Here is a 16,773-nt window from a genome sequence, read left to right as displayed (position 1 = left end):
ATTTCCGAGCTAGAACGTATCAATGTTTTACCAATCCTATCCATTAAATTGTCCGAGTCCGAGAGTATGGATATGGGTACGAATGTGGGTGTGGTATGGGTATGGGTATGGATATGGATATGGTATGGTTATACTTTATTACTGTACAATGTACGGAGTACCGGTATGTGTTGATTATTGAAGAAGAAGAAGGGTGGGGTTAGGTGTGTCTATTCAGGAATAGCAGCCAGCGGGAGGGAACCTTTTCTTCTGTTTCTCATATGAGGGAATATGGGAAATATTGGAAACTCTGGAAACTTTGGGAAGGACGTTTCGAACTTCTTCCCGTCTAACAAAAGTTTGTTTAATTAAAGAATTGAATAAAATGGGGTACAAATCGTGATAGAATGCAACGAATGGTCACCCAGGTAAATTTCCAACAAGATCCAAGTCTCCCAAGAGGGAACCAAAAGATGCCCTGACGTGTTGCAGAAAGCTTGAATTTGCCCAGGATCCACCAAGTCCACAATCCACAGTTCCACGGTTGACACAATTGTGCTTTTTAAGGGTCGGTGTGTTCTCTGAAACCCTGACAAATTCGGATTCTCTTCTTCTTCGTTCTTACTTATATAAGGCTGAGAGAGGGAGAAGAAAGGATTAAGAGGGTGATGGAGACGAGGATACTGTAACACGTTGTACGTAATAAATAATAAAGATAAATAGGTAAGAATCTATTTAGCGAATATATATGTACCTGGCAAGAAAAGGATGAAGAGGAGGATGGATACCCGACTCTAGCACTGTACATAGGTTCCCTCGAGGAAAGCAAAGGGAAGTTATTACTCCATTAGAACACGGCCGATAAGATACCTAACTTTTCGGCTTTAGGGATGGATATTGGGTATGAGTGATTACTATCCGGGACGGCATCGGTACAATCGAAAGTATATGTACGGAGGATATACAGTACAATATTATCATCCAACCAAACCAAAGTCGCTTACACTTTCACAATTCATGATGTACAGCATGTATTCTTCGGTAACTTTTCGGTACGACTAACCCTCGAGGAATAACAAGAGAATGAGTACAGTAGGGCTGGATGGTTCTAGACACAGAGAACTGATCAAGCGCATTAGTATACTATAATTCGAACGATCCATACAACGTCCACGTCGCCTGCCGTCAGCATACTTGTTCACCCGTACGGCTTGTACTCTCCGCCTGCCGGCAATTCATTGGAATAACACCTCATCCATGATCACACTTTGATAGTTTGCAATATCCACAAAAGTATATCTCCTTTCTTCGGCATCAAATTCTCCACTGTCTAGGCATTCTTTCGATTCATGTGGGCATATGCATTTCCAGCTTGCGATCATGTACCATTCATCATGCATAGCGCTATCACTGAATCGCGCCTTCAGGTCTATGCACGCAGCCATATCAAGCAATCTTTACTGGATGTTGAAGCGTTGAAGAAGATGATAGGGCGTCTGGAAAACGACAGAGGATATATATGATGTGACACAGTGACATCTCACCAGTCTATTTCCTAAATGATGTATCCTCGGTGCGGGGTACACTTTGGTTAAAATCCCCGTAGTCCCATTTGTGACACTGAAGATTGTTGCCCAGCTGGTCCCTCGAAAATCACGATCAGCCTAGTGAGATTAGAGAAAAGCTTGTCTAGTCCTTCCCTGGCTATGATAGACGAATTTCTGCATCTGTCAGATAGGGATATTTTTAAGTGGCCCGCCCAAGTGGACATGTTGGGGTGGGGTTTGCGTACGTAAATTTTCACCACCTGTAACATGAAAAATGTTTCATCAACGTATCATCAGCAATCTGATTTAGAAAAAGCAAGCAGAGAAACAGCAACTTCTCGAATCTTCAAGCAATTGAACGAATAAGGTTAGTGTCGGAAATGATCAGCTTCCTACGGTGCATGCCATATCACCGATATTTGATCATATTGTCCTCAATATCATATTTGGGAGAAGCTGGTGACAGCGAACCATGAAGCTATACCAGCCAGACCGGTCAGACCGACCAGGCCGAGTAACGATAATCGGAAGCCAGTAATACCGTGTCCATCATATCACTTTCCGATGATCCGAGATTCTCTTCGTTGCCAGAGGAGAGCCAAGATGTATCCACTAATTTGGGGCCACCAGTTCCTTCAACCCTTCCCCAATAACATAGTCATCACCACATGTTCGGGACATGATTTCTCCAGCTTGAGCTCGGTCTCCGGTCAAATTGACAAGGAAGGATTCCAGTGACTCAAGGTTGTCGGTCCATCTTAAAGCGCTCTCCTTGAGTTTGTTGGTTTCCTCCACTTTTCTCAAAACCTCAGTAGGGTCGTTGTCACTGTAGAGTGCCAATTCCTTGTCTAGAATATCGTTCTCCTTTACAAGAGTCTCGTAAGCATCCATCAAAGTGTGTCTGTCTGATCCACCGTCTAGGAGTATTTCATCGTCCTCTTGACGTTTCATCATTTCCTTCTCGATTTGCTGTTCAGCATCCTTCATGGAAGCCAATAGTTTGTTTTCCTCCTCCTTCAACTTATTGATCATATTTTCCTTGCTCTTCTTGGCATCCGAGGTAAATGACCAGTACCAGTTACCACTGCCAATCTTCTCAACACGGATCAGGTTCTCGTCGGTAAGTGCTTGGATGTACTCTTTCACTAGCATGCCGTTGATCGATCCGACGGACGGAAGTAGTTTCTCAAGCTCTTTGAAAGAATAGACTCCCATCGTGGTTCGAAACCACTCGAGGATTTTTGCCTGCTTGGCTGCTGGTGGCAGATTCTTGGGAGCCTTTACAAACATTAATTAATTTGTTTCATCTATTTTGGTTGGCATCTTTGACAGACACGCTTGGACGGGGATACTTGCCATTTTCCCAGGAAAAATTGGATCTTTCCACACAGACTCAAGATTGATTGTTGTCAAAACTCGTCAAGAATCTGTCAGAGATTTCTCTGTTTCAGAAATGGACCTTGGACCAGATAAAACTGAGTGACAGTGAGTGAGTTATTGTTAGCGCGAGGTTTGTGCTTGTGGTCTAGATCAATGATGGAGAGGGCTATGGAAGACGAGAAAAGGTTCACCTTTGCGCATGAAAAAAAAAAGTAAAGTTCGACACCATTACTTAAATATTAATAAAAATGGTTGTTACTTTGAATTTCTGTCATTGTTAAGTTTCCTACTACAACTACCTATCCTTCGTACAAAAATCAGCTACGTACTTGCTACTCACCACTCTTGGCTAACAAATTGTCATATCTGATTTCTTTTCTCCCTTCTCACCACTTCTCCAATCACTTTCTTCTCTTCTTCACGGCTTCATTCTTTAACCACGCGAACTCAAACGAGAAATCAAACATACCATTAATTTCTGTGATACAAATAACAGTCCCAAGTATAGCAACCATTACGGTATTTCAAGTTCTGGAACTTGAAGAACCAATTATGGTTATACATGCAAGTGCTGATTGATGGATTATTCCTGGGAAAGAGTGACGAGGTGTAATTGTGGCAGAGGAATGTTTGGCTGGTGCATATACCGTAACGTGATGGAAATGTATCCAAAGTCCTCATTTAATCCCAATATCAAAGAGAGCCATTACGAATCTAATTTCATTTTTCCGAATTTTTGTAGAGTAAGTCATTCGAGGTTATGGATACATTTACTACCCAAAGAGCTTCCGTTCGCCCAGAATTTCCACCCTATGCTCAAATCCAAATCCAAAAACATAGAACACATAGAAGCAACGCGAATGCCTTCGGCAAAATGCCAGAACCATATTGACGGATGGTAGTATATAGTATTCTACAGTGATCATATAGACACAAAACCCACTGCTAATATGACGAGTTTAGGCCGAAGAAAAGCAAATTTATGCATATTTTGAGAGTGGGTGTGGGGAATATTGAGTTTCTTCGATTGTGAAAAGTTGGTTGATGGTGGTTATAATGCTATGTCTATAGGAGTGTATAGTGGAGATTGTAATATGCATTTAGCGCTTTATTATTGGTGCGATAGGTACCTTATTCTCAGAGAGAAAGAGTTCCTCAAGAGTCATGCTGAGAAGTATTAGATTCAGATATAACCTAAGCGTCTTGATTCTTGAAAATGGAAATATACATGGAATGCATCTCTGTTTATTTTTGTGTGTACTTAGAAATCAAAGGTAATGAGGTTGGATTGGGTGAAACTTTTGCTCTATGATGCGCAAGATTGTTTGCAGGGACAGAGCGCAATAGGAGATTCAGGTATCTGAGGAAGATGAGGGCATCCACCAGGGAAGCGTTCATGTGAGCTGATGAGAACATATTTATGCCTCAGGCGATTGAAATTTTGCCCCACTTCACATGCATAGTGCCGCAAAGGAAAAAAAAAGTAGATATCAAGAACACGATCAAAAGACGACAGCAACAGCGAAGTTCAAACCCGATGGATCGATGACTTGCACATCTACATATTACGAGATCTTAGGCATCCCATCGGCTCTTCAAAATGAAACACACATTCCGGTAGCAACTTTGCGCAGCGCATACCGACGCGCACTTCTTCGGAACCATCCAGACAAATCTTCAGGCCAAGAACTTGGTCCTACAAACAAAACTCAAACCATTTACACGATTGATCAAATATCCGTGGCTTTCTCTCAGCTATCGGACTCCAAACTACGAGCACAATATGACAAGGAATTGCGATTGCAGAATCGTTCAATAAATGGGGCTGGACAAAAAGAAGGAGAAGTTTTCCGAACGGGGGTCGAAGTAGTGGATTTAGACGATTTGAATGTCGAAGAAGAAGATGGTATCTGGTATAGAAGTTGCAGATGTGGAGATGATCGAGGGTTCTTGATTCGGGAGCAGGATCTGGAAGAGGCGGCTGAAGATGGCGAGATCAGTGTGGGCTGTAAGGGATGCAGTCTCTGGCTCAAGGTGCTTTTTGGTGTAATGGAGGATCTGCCGGACGATAAGGTTTCGGGTGCATAGATGCAGGTTAGTTAGGATATTGGTATCTACCTGGTTTGCGGTCAGAGGCTGAATACAACATGAGGTACGATAATGCAATGCAAATATGACCATAGAAAGCTTCAATAAAGAGTCACCGAGTTCACTGACAAGGGGGAATGCAAATGTCATGGCAGACGCTAGGGAACTTTACATATAGGAATTCACTTAGAATGTAACTGTAGGTGATAACTGCTACGAGAATGGATCAATATCTAGATAGATAGATATCAACTGCTCCAAAAGAGATGTACCGTCTTCCTATGACTTCCAATCAAAGCTCGAAAGCTATTGGTCGCCTCAAACTTGCGGTGGTTGTAAATCTTCCTCTTGCAACAACCAAAGTAAACCTTACGGTAAATATTGGAGCACGTCAACACATCGTAGGAGAAAAAACGATCAAATGCTGTTCGTACCGTTTAAGTTGCGTGAGGAAGAAAGAAATGTAGGTGCACAGGAAAAAGTTTTGTGTAACGATTATTGAGATATCGGTCTAGTTCTAATACGGTTTAATGCCATCATATATTCTTCACCGCCTTTATATCTTTGTCTGTGGTAATATTGATTCTTCGAACTTTCTTTGGTGTGTGTATGTACATGCTGATTTATAACAACCTCTCTTCTCTCCTTTCATTTGTTACGGATTGCATTGGAGATCCTAACACATGAATCTATCTCAGATATACTTACTTGCAAATCTGTAAATCTCATTTGCACATGTCAGTAACATGTGGTTTTAAGGACGATGCTCGAGCTCCTGAATATCTCTCAGTCAGATTATCCTAATTCTATTCTGGTGCCACCCATTCACTTGCAATTTTTCCTACCCAAAGAGTAATTTGACAAAGCATGTCAAATTAGCCTTGTGGGAATAATAGCCGAGTTGATTTGTATCAATCTAAGAGGTTCAATTTGATCCCATTCAATACTTCTCAAGACCTTCAACTTGCATTTTCCCACACGTCAAGTTCATAGCTTATTAGTTTTGCCTGAGTTTGGCACTTGATAGATTGTTTTTGTTGGCCATAGATAGGTATTGGAAGATTGAAAACAGCTAAGAGCATTCATTGTTAAGAGCAACCTCGACCTTGCGTCTGCGGTTTTCGTCTGCTTCGGCAGATATAACCTCGCACTTCTTACTGAGAAACCAAAGTCACCAGTATGGAAATTCCACAAGAACTACTGAACAAAAGTATCAGATTTCTTCCTCAAGACCATGAGGACAAATCATTTCTATCCGATCATACCGCAGTCTTACGCGCATGGCAAGAGGCTGTTGAACTCATCACTCTTCGGTCCTTGCGCGTCGTTAGTGAAGACCTTGATATATTCAAATGAGCTTTTTCTTCGACATTGATGAACCGTCATCGCTTGCTCAAGAACCTGACGCTCAATATTTTGTTGCATCCATACAGCGACGATGATTGTGCCAAGCGGGAGACAGAAAATGATAGAGCTATCAACAATAAAGTTGCCAGTAATTACATGTTTATTCTATTAGATTTTTTGGCACCCGATGGAAATTTGACCCTCGTCGTCAAAATATAGTCCCCCGATAGACTGTAATCATTGAGGAGAGGGGAGGTTCGAGAATGATCATAGAGACATCGATAGAGGGGCCCATGAGGATCTATGCAACTTGCGACACGGCAACTACCAACCTTACACTCATCTCTCAAATACCAACTATACATTAGTGCCATGTGAAATCTTTTATGCCTCCCGAAGGTACAACAATGTATTTGGACCCATGCAGTCTAGTGGCATTAACTTGTGCGTTTCCAAGGTTACAGAAAATCAACTGACCACATCAAGACCCAGAAGTCCTGTTAGTACTATTCTGGTGCTCGTTTGTCTGTACTTGATTGGCTATCTAGAGCTCTGGTATATATTCCAAACTTCTCGTTACTTCATAAAGTGTTCTGATGGTCTGGATTGCTGTTAAATGATAAAAAAGGCTTTTAACCTTAAGTCTTGGAGTCGGTGGAGGATGGATGCCTTCATGTGACGTATTGGTTATTTCAAAGATCCAATTTATTTTAAATTTTACATCCATTCAAAACGTTAGACTCTATTCAAACGTTCACGGTGTGTCGAACGTCTGGAGGTGAAATAGCCGCGATCTTTTATGTTGTGGGATTTAGAACAAGAGATGAATTGGAAAGTATGTAAGATTAGGTCTTATATGATTATATTATAGAGATGCATCTCAATAAGAAAATTCGTTTGAAGTAGTCAAAGAACAAGATGTTCCTGCCTCTGCAAGTATGCATGCGCTAAGTTAAAAAAAAGGGGAACATTTTTTTCGGTTTTGACTCTTAAACGTTGATGATCAATCATGGCAAAGAGGTATGACACAGCACATCAAGGATCAACTTTATGTACGTCGTCATGTAAAATCTAGGAACTGTGAAATTAGATCCATATAACTACTGAGTAATAAAGTGAAGAAGGTGTGGAAAGTGGCATCGCGACATAGAAAGTCGCCACCCAGGAACTTCAGAGCTGGAGACTGGGCTCCCTCGCTAGAATCTAATGACGCAATATACCAGTGTCCCAGAAGTAGGACATATAATTCATTCGGGTTCGCAATGGATTACAAAACTATACTCTCGCTTGAACCATCGCTCTTTGTCACTTCGTTCATCATGTTTTCATAAACCGCAAGACATTTTCAATCTGCTGCTAAAGGCGATAGCCTAAAGAAGATCGCAGAGCCCATAAGCGCAGCACAGGCGTATCCAAAAAAAATCATGAACGTAAATGCCACCGCTATTTAAAGACTATTACATAGTGAGCTTACGAGCTTCTTTTCGCCTTCCTCGCTAGCCCCTCTTTTTTCATACTCACTATTTAGTATTTACCAACCTCTTTTCGTCGTGCTCATACAATTCTTTCGACTCATGAATCTCAGAATTTCTAAAAACATCCTGATTTTAAAGGTCATTAAGAAGGTTGGTATGATTTCTCTCAATGGTGGAACGAAGAATTCTAGTTTAGTAGCTTCATGGTCGGCGTACATGATCAAACGGATGTGCTTATCCGAAACGCAAAACTTAACAAGAATTAAAGGCATGGTCAGTGGTAGAGTTGCAAGCTTGAATTTTTTAGTTTGATATCTCGAAGTAGTCTTTGATTTCGAGCATGTTAGTTGGATGGCTAGGTGGCTCGAACTTTATAGCAAGATGTGCATTAATATTGAGGGTATCTTTATGTCTTTAATAAATCTATGCAAAATATGTTAGATGGCTTTTGCGGAAACATGGTTGTGGATGGCCCTTTTAAGCCGACTAATCTGTACGTCTCGTATTAGTTAAGACAGGATGCACCAGCGCTCATTTTGATTCACTTCATAAGAAGAATGTTCTCCTATGGTTTGACCTGCATATTCAAAAAACATCTTATTCTTAATTCATTCTAAAACCTGCGCGTTTCCCACTCTCAATAATCTCCATCCTAGCGTTCGAAGTATCCCATTCTCTCCTCCACCCTGGAATAAATCAAAGTCAAAAGTTGACATGAAACTTTAGTACCCACTTCATCTCTAAGGCTCCATAAAAGAAACCATCCCAACATGACCCTGACTCGAAGGACCAGCCTTATAAGTAACATGCATATAATCGCCCCTCTCCCTCTTCTGCCAGCTCAACGCCGTAGCAATTCTCTCATGCTGTCCATCATGCAACTCGAGATAATTCTCATTCTTACTATAGGCATACAGCAACTGCGGCGCCGTCTGCGTAAGGCCAAGTTTCCACATAACCTCCATCTTATCGATCAAATAGTTCCAGTACTTGTAATTCCGATGGTGGTTATGAATCGAGGAGGTGATTTTTCGCGAGATCTTCGTCCATGTTTCTCGTGCTTCGTTTGCCGGCATGATTTCTACCGCTTCGTACCAGGGTTCGTATTCGTGGGCATTGTGAGTGTCGATTTTGTGTGGTGGGATGGGTAGTCGGGTGAATTTTACTAGGATCATTGACATGGTGAATTATTTGTCGATATGTGTTTTGATTGATTTCGGGTTGTGGTTCTTGTTGATCCGCGATTGGTATGGGATATTTTGGCAGAGATGGGGTATATTTATATTATGAATTTGTTAACTGAGTTTTAAAGAAATCTTCTGCTTTTAAAATATATAAAATCTAGGCCTTGTTATCTTGAATGAATAGTCATTATAAAATTCCGATCCATTTCTATACCTTTCAAGTGCAACTCCTATTGCTATCTCGAACTTTCCACTATTGTACATTCCTTAAGTGCTACTAATGATGCTTTGAATTTACCACCAATAATGATACATGTATCATTCATTCATTGATTCACATTCTAAAGCCATCTTCTATATATTAAATTCAGCTTGGAGCATGAAGAACATTGTAGACATAAACCAAAGAAAATATTCAAAACAACAACATAGCAATGAACAAAGTCGCAGTTCCAAAGCACTATACTACAGAAATCCATCGATGATGGTCCACAGCTTTTTTTTTATAGTGACAACATCTAATCTGACATCACCATGATTTATTACCCAAAGATCCTACAAAGAGCCATAGACCTCGCTAGCTGATATATATCCATCATACTTCAAGATCCTCCAAAGAACCTCTCAAATCGAGAATATCCCCATGGAGAAGAATCGAAAGCTATGATTTGATTGACATACCTGTGTATGTAAGTATGTAGAATCTTACAATTCTTACATTGAATGTACTAGGTACTCAAGCTATCCCTTTCCCTTTTCTTCCATTTGCAAAATGTGACTTACTTGCTTAATTACTTGTTTGCTTAGAGACAATATTTGCTTCCTACCCTGCCAATGAATATCTTCTTTTCTCTCCTCTCCTCTTTTACAAACACACATCAAGAAAATTCCATTAAAATCCAAAATTCTCTTCCCCTCAATTGTTTACCCCATTCTATTATATCCTACGCACCCTATCTCAATATACCCATCTATATCAGTAAAAAAAAAGGTATTTATCCCTCATTCATCATTCATTACCCATCCCCTCCCCAAAAACTCAGAGATCTCTATTTCATTTATCCTTTCTCTTCTTTATTTATTATTATTATTATTATTGATCAATAAATTACTATTAACTCAATCCATTCATTCATTGTTGATCATCTTAATAATAATAATTAATTACACAAAAGATAAAAGATAGCTCACATTCTAAACATGACATGACATAACACATAAAACATAATAAAGATCAAAAAGATTAATATAATCTAATCTAATCCCCCAACGCCATTATAATTATCCCGCACCAACTTTTTCAACCCAGCAGAAAATAAAATTATAAATAAACATCACACACATTACATCAATCATCTCAAACCCAAAAGCGCTAGAACATCATGTTTATGAAAGAAAGCGCGATTTCGCTTCCCGAAAATATCTAGAGAGGAACGAACAAGTATTAGTGAATCTCCGAGTACAATAATTTGAATCTTTATCAAAAGAGGAAAAAAGGAAACTTACACATTGGAATACTTAATAAACAAACACCGACCTGAATACTCGAGATAATCATAAAAGTACTGTAGACGCCATTTTTGACCAGCCAGTCATATCCACTCCATGTGAGGCCGAAACTGAAGAAATTCTTGAATATCAAAAGACAGGTAAATGCTTCAATGGCAATATCTCCTGTTTCAATGTTAATAATTATGCATATAAACCTGGAGGGGATCAAGAAACAAAAAAAAGAAAAGGAAAACGAACTATGAGCATCAACAATGTAAAGAGAACTAAACACGTTAGTATCCTTTTCCCCATCCAAAACATAATAAACCCAAGCTCACCTAGCCACCGCACCAATAACCATTCCCATAACCTCCAAGCCAAAGAAGAAAATCGGCCAAAACCAGCCAAAATCCACTGGTCTATTCGCCGTAATCCCAAATCCATAGAGACCCGCACATCCGAATATAAACTGCGGAATAACCAGTAAGATTCTGAATTCTGGCTCATAGATACCCTTATTCTTTCTTGTCATGTATTTAGCACTCCAGTCGGAAAGAACACCCGCGACAACAAATCCAAGAACTGCGCCGACGAAGGCACCGGTGTAGGCATAGCCAGTTTTAACTTCATCCCAGAAAAGAGGTGGACCGAGGAAGATTGCCGCCAGAATTATACCGATGAAGACGGTCCAGCCAATAAGGGTCCCTTGAATGAGACAGGACCAGAAGATTGCGGGCTGGAAAAACAGAGGGAATGGTCGTAGACATAGTTTCCAGAAACTTTCGTCGGAGTAGCGACCACTAAATGGCATGAGCGTGCTTTTATAATTCGATTTGGCTTTGCCATATAAAGTGTGGCTTATTTTTGGGTTATCTTGTGTGGATAATCCAGCGTTACTATTTGCTGAAATATTGGTTTCTATTGTTTTAGGCCCTCGTAGAACTTGTTCTAATTCGTGACCTGGCTTCAAGACGAATTGATCTAATTCGTCGCTAGATGCTAGATCAGTGTTAAAATGAAGAGGCCGTACATAGGCAGTCTCAGGGACCAAGAAAATCACAAGTGGCAGACAAACCCCGATGAAAATAGCAACAAAGTAGAATGACCATGGCCAACCAATTGTGTGAGTTATTTTACCAACGAGAATTGGAGTGAAGAAGCAACCACCAAACACTGCAAGATTTGTTAAAGCCATACGTTTGCCACGTTCCTGTGTTTTAACATGAGCATATGAATTCTTTTGATAGTGCTATGATTCGTGTGTCCAACAATCCTGACTGCAATTCATTAAGAGACCTTCGAACATTGAAATTCTCATGAATACAGAATTCATTGAAACACCTAAACATTTCAAAGATTCAAATTTTGAAAGTCAATCGGATCATAGTCCGGACTGTTGGACATACTGGCAAAGATGATAGGCGCACTCACATGAACAAAATATATATCACCAACAGTAGCGTTTACCAAAGCTTCAAAAGGAGCCGTTCCAATTCCCTGAAAAATTCTTGCCCAAAGTAGACTCGCATAAGATTTAGAAGCGCCACCCCAAGCACTCGAGAAGATCAAAATAATAGTTCCTAGAAGGAATTGATGTCTCTTGCCCCAAATCCTAGCCGAAGGTATGTAGAAGATACCAATCGCTCCAACGGCCATAAGATAGTAACCGGTAAGAAGCGCAATTTCGGTGAATGGTAATCCGAAATGTAACGAAAGCGTTAGGGTATTTGCAGCGAGAATGGGACCCAGACAAGTTGCGAATATCGAAACGAGCGAAAGGACGAGTAGAATAACATCGCGCTTCCACAATGGCCAATTCTATATACCAATTGAGTGATTAGTAAAAGGTATGTCTTCTCATCTTGGATGAGAACGCATGAGAAGTCATACCAAAGGATCCCTTGGGTCATCGGTGGGCTGGGGAACGAGAATGATAGGGACAGGACCTGATGTATCACATTTCAAGCCGGCAGATGCAGCACTTGCGACCTGGGGTCTTTCGGGGTCATCGAAATATCGGGTGGTGCCTGAAAGTAATCAGTAACGAATGAATCTCTGACAAAGATATGAGAAATTCCTAACCAGGAACATGTTCCATTCTGTCCTCTAATATAAGCATCCCCATCTTGATAGACCAGGGAGCTCTCCTTGCTGGAATGTGACTCTAGCTGGGCAATAATTATGATTGTTGCGCAAGGTGATGAATAACATTCATCTCACTCTCGCGATATTTGGTTATGCATATTCTATCGTCTTTGTAGGTATTTTGATGGTGTTTTCTTTCCGATGAGGCTGAAATTGGAAGTGCGACCATATGATAATACCTTTAATAAGACTAATTGGAGGCTAGTGCTGTGGCTAGGTGCCTCGGCTAACTTCAAATGGTTCAGATCAGCAAACAACAGGGACAAATGTTGTTGCGGGGAAACCTTGAACATGGATAGAGGAATGATTAGTTGTCGCTTGATACGTATTATGTTCAAGAGACAATTAATTGCAAAAGAGTTAAATAATCAAAACAAGAACAAGAACAAGAACAAGAACAAGACTCGATGATTAAAAGAAATTGAAATAGTCATCATGACGACAAGTGTGGGTTCCTGCTAGACCTATCTTTCTGCCAGGAGCAGCTTGTTGGCGGTTGAAATGAGACCTACCAAATAGCTGTGGTGATTCAGATTTAGACTTGTCGCATTGACTTCTTACTACCAGAACTTTTCATCATACACTTGTTGATCCCAATTGGAAAACTATCTAGTACACATAGACCCTGAGAGAATGGTATTGATACTAAACCCAATGTTGTACTCAGGTACCATTCCATGTTCCATAGGTACGTTACAGTAATCTCTCCTTTTCACCATTTTGTATATTATAAATCTCCCCCTCTTACCCCCCTTCACGATAACATCACATACAGCAAGATAAAAGTTAAATAAAGCCAATTAAAATAATTTCGACAGCTTGACATACCACGTGCCTGTGTATAATCTTATTTGTAAACTTTATAAGCCTCATCATGAACCTAAAGTCGGCGGATGTTTTTGTAGGGAATTTTCCGTGTACCTGTTCACTTAGCTGTTCACTCATCTTTTGGGTTGAGATGGTGAGTTTAAGGTTTTCGCAGCTTCTTTAGAATTCTTAGTGTAGTATTTTGGCTTTGTCGCACCAGAACTAGCAGGGTGCTATGGCAATATTTACCCTATCATTCCTAGATTGATCGAATTGGCCAATGGAAATGCAAACTGCAAATCACAAGTGAAATATGGTGGCTTCTATGGCTTGATTTTATTTAAACTTGAATGGCACCTCCTTATTCACAGAGTGGATTGTTTTTCGAAATCACCTTACTTTTCTTTTCATTCACTCACTTGATTCCTTGACTTGGATATTGGAACCTCCATTCTTGTTTGTGCCAATTTACTCTCAAGTCACCCACTCACCCACTCATCAACCCACACTACACGACTCGAAAATATGAAGTACATCTCCATCGTTGCCATCACCGCAGTGCTCGCAGGTCTCACCTCGGCACAGAATGGACTCCCAACTTGTGCAGTAAGTTCGAATAAGCTTTTCTACCCAACGTTGTACAAATCACCCCTATCTGTGGTTCGGCCGTGTGTCAATCTAGTCAAGCTGTTGTGCGCCATATGCAAGCCTATTGATACCAATATTCCATGTAGCAATCGTGTGTGACGAGGTACACGTCCGGGTCTGAGATCGGTGGCTGCACCAACCTCGATGTCGCCTGCATCTGTTCGAACTCCTCGTTTTTGAGTGGCATCGCGTGCTGTTTGGCGGACGCCTGCGAGGCGGCAGATGAGGCGACGGCGGTTGCTTATGCTCAGAATCTGTGTCGGACTGCTGGCGTAACCAATCTGCCATCTGCAGTCTCGTGCGCCTCAACTGCTAGCTCAACCGCTTCGGGCGCATCCAGTAGTGCCACTGGAGCATCCTCCTCGACCACTTCAGGCTCAGCGGGCGCAACAACTACATCTGGTACGAGCACAGCTTCGGGCGCTGGCGTAAGTGGATCATCAACTGGAACATCGCCTTCCGCGTCAGCTTCTGCCGTAGATAATGCAGGGCTTCAGAAGGAAATCGGTGGAGCTGCCTTGTTTGGTGGATTAGCAGCAGCCATGATCGGGCTGTTGTGATAGATCGCACGGCTTATGATAAAAGGGGTATGGTTGGGCTTGCTTCTGAATCTGCAACATGATGGATTGGGGTCAAATCTAGGTTTGTGGAGCACATTTGCATGGTTGTAATAATTAATCGGAACCTGAGGTCAAAAGCACTTCCTCTTCTGGGAGACCACTGGGGCTTTTCAAGGATAGGGATAGGAAGAATGCCGGAGGATTAGTTCACTTCTACCCATAATGCAGAGTACATTGTCAAGTACATTGTCATTTCTACTAAAGGCTGAATAAATTTAATCATACCTTTGTCAATCCGTCCAAAAAATAAAGGATGATTAGTCCTTCAAGGGTCTCGAAACATGATTGCGGGACAGCGAACCCCATCCAGATTATGCAGGAAGAATAAAAGGGTACAATTTTGCATGGATCATAAAATCATCCGGAGCTTCGCAGTATCCTCCGACCTTCCCATAACTCTAAACTCGAGTTGTCAAGATCTAAGCTCTTACGTAAGAATCTAACTTTTCTTTCCGTACATTCGACTCGACCCTGGAGGAGTTCGTATGCATCTTACAGGGCTGGGAGCTAATTCTTAATTCTTCAACCAGGCCGGCGGGTCCATAAAATCATATGTACATCAGTTCATAAAGTCATGATGCGAACGACTTATCCGCGGAGATGATCACATGGAGCTAGGGGCATCGTATCGTATCGTCACATATATTATCTTCAAAGCTCGCATAATTATCCCAGACCTGGGGAAATAACACAGGACCTATAACATTAACTTCGCATAAGGCATATCGAAGATGATTTGAAGGTGGTGTGATGAAATATCTATCATTCATGTTCATTTCAATCGAGTAAGGAGAATCAGATAGATATCTGTCTCTCCTGACATGCATAAGCCTCATCTCACCCATCTGGAATTAAAGAACAATCTCAGTCACACTGGCTTAACCGCGGGAAGGTCGTACCAATACGCCCCATTCACAAGCTGTCAAAGTCCTTGTGGCACATAGATGAAATCCCGATTATCGCAAGATTTGATCGTACTGGGGTAAAATTGGCACGTCAGATGTCCCCTAGGATGCCCGACTGCCGGCTTTAAATTTGAAGGTTGGGAGCTGTGCGTGCTGAGAGACTGGATCGGACTGGGACTGGCAGAGGGACTGGGACTGGACTGGCTGGTACCAACCAAATCACTCTTGTGTTCGAAGACGGAGTACCGTACTAACAGAGTCCTTACTGTCTGTACACATCGGACGGTGATTTCGCTTTGACCTGTTCTGTAAAATCCATGAAATTTATGAAATCCATGAAATCCATGAAATCCATGAATGAACAAATCTTGATGTACGGAGTAGGTAGGTAGTTTCAGCTTGGACCTCTTTTTTCAACGGTGAGATGAAGCAACGCAAAAAATAATTAAAGTGTCACCGATGGAAATTCTAAGGCTTTCGTTTGCTTGTTTCGCTTCTTGGGTCTTTTGAGGTCTTTTGTATTGAAGTATTGATTGAATATTGGATATTGGATACCTACTACCTAGGTGTTGAACTTTTAAAATAGATCAAACGTGACCTCGAACCTGTTTCGGATTTCATCATTTGCTCTTTCGAAAATAAGAATTTAAAGGGTAATTTTATCATACATCCATCCTAGGTACATACATACATTTACTTACTTCTTCCCTCGGCATCTCTTGTCCCAAAGATATTAAGTAGCAAGACATCAACCGCCCCATGCCCCCCCATGCATGAAATCTTTTGGTCCCATAACCCCTCCTTGAACTTTGGCAACTTCCTTTGTATGTCAAACTTTTTAGACTAGCTCCGATGGTGCTTGCCGTCGAGCCGTTTACATGGGTGGCTGGATTTCTTGGGTCTCGGGGTGGAATGAGATAGGATTCATAGAGCACAGACTTGTTTGCATTGAGCAAGTAATTGCTTTTTCCCGTCAATATCTCTGGTTTCCGCTTCCTCTCAAGAGATGTATGAGATCTGAGAAGATCATATATTGAAGAGTTGTGGGAAAAGGGGAACATTTTGCCGAGATAAGATAGGGATGCTTTAGTCTTTAGATCTGCTAATCTTACAATGAGACGGCATATTTTTCTTTCAATCTACGATCCGACAAGTTA

General features: G+C 41.2%; 10 protein-coding genes across 10 annotated transcripts; 5 read left to right on the top strand and 5 right to left on the bottom strand.

The window, feature by feature from the left end:
• Window positions 1–72: 72 nt before the first annotated feature.
• On the top strand, window positions 73–890 carry SS1G_04401 (predicted protein; the record flags this gene model as incomplete). The annotated part of the gene is made up of 3 exons (XM_001594544.1): window positions 73–163; window positions 642–674; window positions 868–890. The coding sequence occupies 3 exons, from the start codon at window positions 73–75 to the stop codon at window positions 888–890; spliced, it is 147 nt and encodes a 48-aa protein (XP_001594594.1).
• Window positions 891–1,373: 483 nt separating this feature from the next.
• Window positions 1,374–1,502, top strand: SS1G_04400 (predicted protein; the record flags this gene model as incomplete). Its single annotated transcript, XM_001594543.1, has 1 exon — window positions 1,374–1,502. The coding sequence occupies one exon, from the start codon at window positions 1,374–1,376 to the stop codon at window positions 1,500–1,502; it is 129 nt and encodes a 42-aa protein (XP_001594593.1).
• A 636-nt stretch (window positions 1,503–2,138) lies between these two features.
• On the bottom strand, window positions 2,139–2,816 carry SS1G_04399 (hypothetical protein; the record flags this gene model as incomplete). Its single annotated transcript, XM_001594542.1, has 1 exon — window positions 2,139–2,816. One exon carries the CDS (start codon window positions 2,814–2,816, stop codon window positions 2,139–2,141), a length of 678 nt encoding a protein of 225 aa, XP_001594592.1.
• Window positions 2,817–4,361: 1,545 nt separating this feature from the next.
• On the top strand, window positions 4,362–4,994 carry SS1G_04398 (hypothetical protein; the record flags this gene model as incomplete). Its single annotated transcript, XM_001594541.1, has 1 exon — window positions 4,362–4,994. The coding sequence occupies one exon, from the start codon at window positions 4,362–4,364 to the stop codon at window positions 4,992–4,994; it is 633 nt and encodes a 210-aa protein (XP_001594591.1).
• Window positions 4,995–6,066: 1,072 nt separating this feature from the next.
• Window positions 6,067–6,715, bottom strand: SS1G_04397 (predicted protein; the record flags this gene model as incomplete). The annotated part of the gene is made up of 3 exons (XM_001594540.1): window positions 6,067–6,151; window positions 6,271–6,506; window positions 6,674–6,715. The coding sequence occupies 3 exons, from the start codon at window positions 6,713–6,715 to the stop codon at window positions 6,067–6,069; spliced, it is 363 nt and encodes a 120-aa protein (XP_001594590.1).
• A 635-nt stretch (window positions 6,716–7,350) lies between these two features.
• On the top strand, window positions 7,351–7,792 carry SS1G_04396 (predicted protein; the record flags this gene model as incomplete). Its single annotated transcript, XM_001594539.1, has 2 exons — window positions 7,351–7,361; window positions 7,711–7,792. The coding sequence occupies 2 exons, from the start codon at window positions 7,351–7,353 to the stop codon at window positions 7,790–7,792; spliced, it is 93 nt and encodes a 30-aa protein (XP_001594589.1).
• Window positions 7,793–8,556: 764 nt separating this feature from the next.
• SS1G_04395 (predicted protein) lies at window positions 8,557–8,997 on the bottom strand (the record flags this gene model as incomplete). Its single annotated transcript, XM_001594538.1, has 1 exon — window positions 8,557–8,997. One exon carries the CDS (start codon window positions 8,995–8,997, stop codon window positions 8,557–8,559), a length of 441 nt encoding a protein of 146 aa, XP_001594588.1.
• Window positions 8,998–10,352: 1,355 nt separating this feature from the next.
• SS1G_04394 (hypothetical protein) lies at window positions 10,353–12,616 on the bottom strand (the record flags this gene model as incomplete). Its single annotated transcript, XM_001594537.1, has 8 exons — window positions 10,353–10,423; window positions 10,507–10,674; window positions 10,750–10,775; window positions 10,830–11,490; window positions 11,629–11,701; window positions 11,923–12,309; window positions 12,382–12,518; window positions 12,574–12,616. The coding sequence occupies 8 exons, from the start codon at window positions 12,614–12,616 to the stop codon at window positions 10,353–10,355; spliced, it is 1,566 nt and encodes a 521-aa protein (XP_001594587.1).
• A 1,352-nt stretch (window positions 12,617–13,968) lies between these two features.
• SS1G_04393 (predicted protein) lies at window positions 13,969–14,651 on the top strand (the record flags this gene model as incomplete). The annotated part of the gene is made up of 2 exons (XM_001594536.1): window positions 13,969–14,049; window positions 14,343–14,651. The coding sequence occupies 2 exons, from the start codon at window positions 13,969–13,971 to the stop codon at window positions 14,649–14,651; spliced, it is 390 nt and encodes a 129-aa protein (XP_001594586.1).
• A 1,433-nt stretch (window positions 14,652–16,084) lies between these two features.
• SS1G_04392 (predicted protein) lies at window positions 16,085–16,677 on the bottom strand (the record flags this gene model as incomplete). The annotated part of the gene is made up of 2 exons (XM_001594535.1): window positions 16,085–16,129; window positions 16,318–16,677. The coding sequence occupies 2 exons, from the start codon at window positions 16,675–16,677 to the stop codon at window positions 16,085–16,087; spliced, it is 405 nt and encodes a 134-aa protein (XP_001594585.1).
• Between the last annotated feature and the right edge of the window lie 96 nt (window positions 16,678–16,773).

This window comes from Sclerotinia sclerotiorum, genomic scaffold (genome assembly GCF_000146945.2).
Source record: "Sclerotinia sclerotiorum 1980 UF-70 scaffold_5 genomic scaffold, whole genome shotgun sequence".
Lineage (NCBI taxonomy): Eukaryota > Fungi > Ascomycota > Leotiomycetes > Helotiales > Sclerotiniaceae > Sclerotinia > Sclerotinia sclerotiorum.
This window is presented reverse-complemented; position numbering and strand designations above follow the sequence as displayed.